Source organism: Alternaria triticimaculans (genome assembly GCF_023758025.1).
Source record: "Alternaria triticimaculans strain BMP 0046 chromosome Unknown scaffold_38, whole genome shotgun sequence".
Taxonomy (NCBI): Eukaryota; Fungi; Ascomycota; class Dothideomycetes; order Pleosporales; family Pleosporaceae; genus Alternaria; species Alternaria triticimaculans.
In genome coordinates, this window is record NW_026055995.1 from 154,827 (window position 1) to 160,868 (window position 6,042).

Sequence of the window (6,042 nt, forward strand, 5' to 3'; positions counted from 1 at the left end):
CGTTGTAGCCGCCTCGACTGCGCAAAGTAACCGGAACGCGGGGGGAATACCGGTCTCCAAATCGTTCCCAGCACCAACTGCTCCTCAACCACATGTAAACCGGAACGCCCGCGATATCTCAGGAAGGCGCCATGTATCTCAATCAAGAAAGCCCTCGAAGTCCGGTTCACTTCCTAAAGCTACCTGTCTCATCTGTGATAAATCCAGTGCCACGAGCTATAACCCGATAGTCGCATGCTCGGGATGCTCTAGATCATACCATGATAGCTGTCGAAAGCCTCCGCTTGCCCCGGGCACTAATCCGTAAGGTGCTCGCATCTTCATGATAAATAAAGGCTAAAGAAGACAGGCTACAGTGGCGATGCTCAGCATGCTTGAGTGATATCGGAACACGTAAGCCTTCCAGCGTGTCCTCAGCACCGGCCCCCGCTAGTCACTCTGTCGTGAGAGAATTGTTGAAACCGAGATTCGCCCACCGAGTTCCAAATGCCGTGCCACCAGATCGTGTCCCAGAGGTCATTCCTGAAAAGCGTGTGGAGCCTGAGATCGCCCTGACCACTCCGAGTGCTGCCACGTCTGTCAATCTCAATAAACCCAAGGATGTTTTGGGCCCATCTCAGCCACTTGAACCAAAGCTGCTCGAGCGCACAGAGATTCCGAACACACCATCACAACGGTCGAGCCAGTTTGACAGTTCTATACCCGAGCATTTACCAGAAAACCTTCCCAACGCCCGTGTCTCCCAACAAAACACCTCTACGCAAGATGATGAGGATGCATTGGCCCTCGATGATCTGAGCCACACTCACAACCAGGTCCCCTTCACAGCTCTTTGCTCGGGATGTCGAAAACAGACAGCATTAGTCAAGGCCGGAGAGAAAGATGCTCATTGGTACGTGGGTGCATGTTTTATTCCAGACAAGTCTGATCGATGTATAGTCCCGGCTGTCGCACAAAATCACGTATTGCAGAAATGGGCCAACATGAGATACCGGAGACTCCGGATGTTGACACCGCTCGTCGTCATGCGTCACTCCTGCCAACGAGCTCGGCAAATTCGATCAGTCATCCATCAGCTGCAAGATTAGGTAATCATGAAGTGGAAATAGTTTCCTCAACACATGTTCCGCCCATGTCAGAGGACAAGCCTGGGTCAACAACGGCCAAGACCAGCCCCTTGTCCTGTTCCGATCCAGATCGGGCAAAGATCCTGCCGGATATAGGGAAGGTTCGTGAAAATGCTCTGCCTGGCTTATCCTCCGCAGATACCCCAGCTCCAGATGCCTTGGTCACTTCACAAGAAACCTCCCTTGAGCAGAGTGCGCCGATAGAAGTAACGTCGATTGCTGAAACTCTTGGCCAGAAGACCATGTCACCCAACGAGATAATCCCGGAACGTTCATCGTCCAACAGCGCATCAGTACCACGAGTCAATGAGCCGCGAGAGCGCTCTGTCCAACCCGCTGAGACGTCAGATCTCGACGACTTAGCACGAACGTCCGGTCCCTATGTTTTTCGTTCCGGCTCAACACATAATTCAGATCTGCTAGGAGAAGACGAATCTCGGAATCCGGGATCCACTATTCCTGAACCTACCGAAGTGGGTACGCACATGTCGCCTAAGCACCCTTCTACCAATTGTTTGCCGGATCGAGCTGCCCCTGCAGCGGCCAAGGAACAAGAGTCAGCGGTTTCAAAGTCGAATGAGACGGTTGAAAGAGATTCCAATATCTTTGAAAGCCCAATCGAAGCACACTCAGGTCCGTCTATACCAACGAAGCGTCACACAAACCGCGATTTAGCTAGGATAGCCCTGGTGTGTGCACAAGGCACAGGTATGACCGCGTTGGAGATAATCGACTGGCTGGCTTTGAGATTCTCCTACTTGAAAAAAGGCCAAGGCGCCTGGGAGAAGAGTCTTAAGTCAGTTCTCTCCCATCAACCTGAGTTCTACGGCGTGAAGCCTTCAGGACGGCCATATGAACGGGTTGTGTACAACTTTACTAGCACAGCCAATAGGGCGAAATACGAGGAAGAGTACCACGAGTACCTTCCTTTGCCTCCAGTACTGGGACCCCAGGACGGTCACGGGAATGCCATGAAGATTACATTACAGCGTGCTGTAGCGGACAATGTCATGCAGAACGAGGGAATCCAGGATGAACAGCCAACGCAGATCAAGAGAAGAACTACCCGAGCTATCAAGAGTGCACCAAGCCGCCGGAATGCTATAACTCACGATTCTCTACCGACACCAATGATGGAGGAGGTTAGTACAGATGTTGAACCAGGATACAACCCATTCGAGCGTGCTACTGTCTCACGTCTGACAAGGGCGCCTGTCGACGATCTCGAAGCCCAACGCGGAACGGACTTCCGGAGTGCATACTCGCCCAATATAGCGCCGTCAATTGAGACCATGACATCGGAAGAGAAGGCTGCAAAGATTGAAGAGATCAAGGCTAGGCCATCACGGAAGCAATTCTTTGGAGCGAACTGGCGTTTGGCACATGTGCGAAAATACGGGCGGGAGGATATTCATGATGAAAGCGATGGTGCATGGAAGTCTCATCACACAGCGGAGAGATCAACGGCGGGTCGCGACTCTGCTCCGAACGATCGCGATGAGAATCAGTCTTTGCTACAGGTCTTCAATCTTCCGACCAATACTCGCCCTTTCAGTGACGGCAACGAACTGGTTTTTCGAAATGTTACGTTGGTAAGTCACCATAGCCGGTCTTTCAGAGTAATAGAGCAGTGGACTGACAATCTTTCTAGGTTAATGGTCGACTGCCCCGCTCGCGGCAGGCATATCGAGTGGGCAAAGTGTTTGGGGGAGAGCTCACTATCAACTGAACCATCGGTTGTTGGCGCACTGTATGGTCTTTTACCGCATCATACCCTATTGTTCTTGGACTGCAATATGATGATATCTCTTTACCCGTTGATTGGACATGTGTGACGCATACATCCGCTGTGGTGACTAAACATCCTGTCTCCGGCCCTTTACAAGACTCTACAAGCCGATGATGGTTTGATCAAGGACGAGCATGTGGAGCGCACTTGGAACAAACTTCCGTTGCTGACAGACCCTCGCTTGGCGCCCTATGTACCCGCCAGTCTCGCGCCTTCCATCTCCACTGCACGCACCCCAAAACAACGACTCCGAGACTGTGGCGCCTCATATTGGACGGACGGGCTACCAACGATTGAAGGCCCGCTTATGTCTTGCCGCCCGCGGTGGTGCAGCCCATGGCGTGCGGATGTTTCTAGCTCTGAAACACGGCCCTTGCGGCTACGCGAGCGCGTTTCAAGGCGTCAACACCAATCATTACGCGACTGCCACACCTCGACCAAACCGCGCCTCATCGGCTGGATGCCAAAACCCCACGTTGACCCTGTACGATGCCTTGCAACAATTTCGCAGCCGAGTCTGCTCGCTGCAAAATGATTGACTGGGCCGCCCTCTCGCAGTGCCGTTCCCGCCGAGTCTAGCGGGGAGCGTTTCACATGGGCCGGTAGTACGGGCGCGACTACGGTCGCTGGAGTCGTTTGGGCCACTCGAAGGTGAGGCGACGAGCCTTTCCCAGCGCGATGGTCGACATTGGATTCTATTGTAAGGTTCGCGACTATGGGCAGGTCAGGCTAGCGGCGAATTATGTCCTGAGGCTCCCCTCGTCCTTCACCTGGAGTTCTTGCTTCTCCATTTTATCTTCAGTCTTCACGTCTCTATTGTTCGTTATTGTTACTATTGTTGAAGGCGTGCTGCTGCCTTGACGGCGTGGGACACTCCCTTTTACATTTATCTTCGTAAACTTAACTTGTTCAATCTATACGCTCTCTCTCTCTCTTCTTTACCCCTACGCTCGACGCGACTGCTGGACAGACCAATTGTATCTCTCTACGAACTTGGACGATTCAGTATCCTACGACTCTCTCTACACGAACGAAATGGCGCTTCTCTCAGCCGAACACCTGGCTGGTCCGGGCTACATTATCCTCAACGTTTTGCGCGGTCTGAACATCATTGCTCTCGCTTCCGTGGTCGCCAGCAGCGTGGTCATGCTGGTGAAGACCTTTATCATCTCCAAGGTACGTCTAAAAACCTACTCTTGAGACTCGCAAAAGCTCACATAGGCAGTTCTTCTTCTTCGATGCCACGAGCCATGTGATCACCGCAATCGCCGGGCTCTTCTTCATCGTCTCAGAATGCTCGCTATTCCGCAACTTCTACGCCCGCAACTGGCCACTCCTGAGCCCCTCGCATGGCTTCGTGACTCTAGGTTGCGCGATGATGATAGTCGGGCTCAACATGCTCGGTAACATGAACAAGGAAGCCACGAGCCAAGAGTCGCTCACCCTACCTTTCTGGCGCCTACTCGTTGCCTCTGGCATCCTAGCCATCGTCATCGGCTTCTTCAACATCGTCGCGAGCTTCGTCTTCCGCGACAAGTCCCGGCGAATCACCGCCCGCATGGTCCGCTCACGAGGCGCCATGACCCTCCACGAGGACGCCGAGACACAATCCCAATACGACCCCAAGCACAAAGCCTTCACCATAACCACGCACCACACAGGCAGCACCTCCTCACGCAGCAACTTCAACAACAGCCCACCCCCCATGCGCACAGGCACCCCACCCGTCGACTGCGGCTCCCCTCAAGTCCCGTCCCCCACCAAGGAAGACCCAAACCGCCTCTCGCAATTCGACTTCAGTCCCCTCCGCGCCTTCCGCAACGCCCGCCAGTCCTTCCTCCCTTCCTACCACAGCCAGTCACCAGCTAAACCCAGCTTCTTCTCGCACCACCGCCCCTCCAGCTCCATCTACTCGCGCACCACGTCGGGCGAGCCCGCACGCAAGAAGTTCTGGCAGCGCCAGCGCGAGGAGCAGGAGGAGGAGACTGCGCGCATGCCGGAGATTAGCTATCCGTTGAATGTTAACCCGCAGTTTGCTCATCTTGTTAAGCCGAATTTGGCGCATCATCCTAGTGTTAGGAGGCCTGAGGCGGATTATGAGAAGTTTTAGGTGGACTGGACTTGAAGGGATGTGGGGTGGGGGAGGTTGTGAGGATGGAGTACGATTACTATGATACCACTTTCTTTTCTTTTCTTTTCTTTAAGTTGTTACATTAGCATACTGCTACACACAGCATTGGCGTTTGGCACCTTGAGACTACTATAGTTGACGCTCCAGAAGGACGCCTATCTGTCGAGCGAGCTGTCCTTCATTGGAAGCGGTATTTTCTTTTCTGGGGTTCTTACTAGTATGTACTCCTCTCTTAGCAATATTTAGTATTGCTATTTCATGACTAGATCCGTCATTGCATCTTAGTGATATGTGATGCGCATATATATTTACATATGGTACACAGCGTGAGAGTTCGCTGATCTTTCCTGACTTGGTGCTTTGCGAAAGTGCTTGCCAACAGCCGGAACGTGTCGAGCTGTTGGCCTTCGCATTGTCCAATCCTTAGCTATCCACACCCCTCGTAGATCAGAGCTGCTGTTCTCCCCATAACACCCACGGCATCCCCGCCATCCACTTCTTGTTCTACTCCTCCACAGCAATCGCCTGAAACGGATCGATAGCATTCCCCTGTGGATCATAAAGCTCCAACCTCGTCCCATCCTCCAACGTCAAACTATACTCCTTGGTATAATACAGCCCACCCCTGCCCCTCCTCCTACACGTCAACCTAACCTCACCCGCCCTCTTCGTCCCTTTAACCCAAAAGCTGATCTCGATGCGCCCATGCAACTGGTTGATCTCGCCCTTGATCCACGGGTATTTACTCGCAAAGTAGATTTCGTCGCCGAGCTGCTCGCGCACGAGCGGGTTTGTGCGTAAAGCGTAGAGGGTTGCGGTTACGACGGAGGATTCTTGCTTTTGGTAGTTGAAGAAGGCGAAGAGGCAGGCGGTCATGGCGAGGATGAAGAGGGGCATCGTTTTGAGGATTTGCGGGGATATTAGGGGTGGGACTCTGGAGGGGGGGGGGGGTTGGGGGGTTGTTGGGACACGCCAGCTCCGGGAACGGGGTAGTA

The 6,042-nt window shown here is 53.2% G+C and overlaps 3 protein-coding genes across 3 annotated transcripts; 2 read left to right on the forward strand and 1 right to left on the reverse strand.

The window, feature by feature from the left end:
• Nucleotides 1-370: 370 nt before the first annotated feature.
• On the forward strand, nucleotides 371-2,856 carry J4E78_010763 (uncharacterized protein; the record flags this gene model as incomplete). The annotated part of the gene is made up of 5 exons (XM_049371339.1): nucleotides 371-378; nucleotides 407-892; nucleotides 1,110-1,228; nucleotides 1,266-2,719; nucleotides 2,779-2,856. The coding sequence occupies 5 exons, from the start codon at nucleotides 371-373 to the stop codon at nucleotides 2,854-2,856; spliced, it is 2,145 nt and encodes a 714-aa protein (XP_049216992.1).
• A 1,095-nt stretch (nucleotides 2,857-3,951) lies between these two features.
• On the forward strand, nucleotides 3,952-5,026 carry J4E78_010764 (uncharacterized protein; the record flags this gene model as incomplete). The annotated part of the gene is made up of 2 exons (XM_049371340.1): nucleotides 3,952-4,092; nucleotides 4,142-5,026. 2 exons carry the CDS (start codon nucleotides 3,952-3,954, stop codon nucleotides 5,024-5,026), a joined length of 1,026 nt encoding a protein of 341 aa, XP_049216993.1.
• Nucleotides 5,027-5,551: 525 nt separating this feature from the next.
• On the reverse strand, nucleotides 5,552-5,944 carry J4E78_010765 (uncharacterized protein; the record flags this gene model as incomplete). The annotated part of the gene is made up of 1 exon (XM_049371341.1): nucleotides 5,552-5,944. One exon carries the CDS (start codon nucleotides 5,942-5,944, stop codon nucleotides 5,552-5,554), a length of 393 nt encoding a protein of 130 aa, XP_049216994.1.
• Between the last annotated feature and the right edge of the window lie 98 nt (nucleotides 5,945-6,042).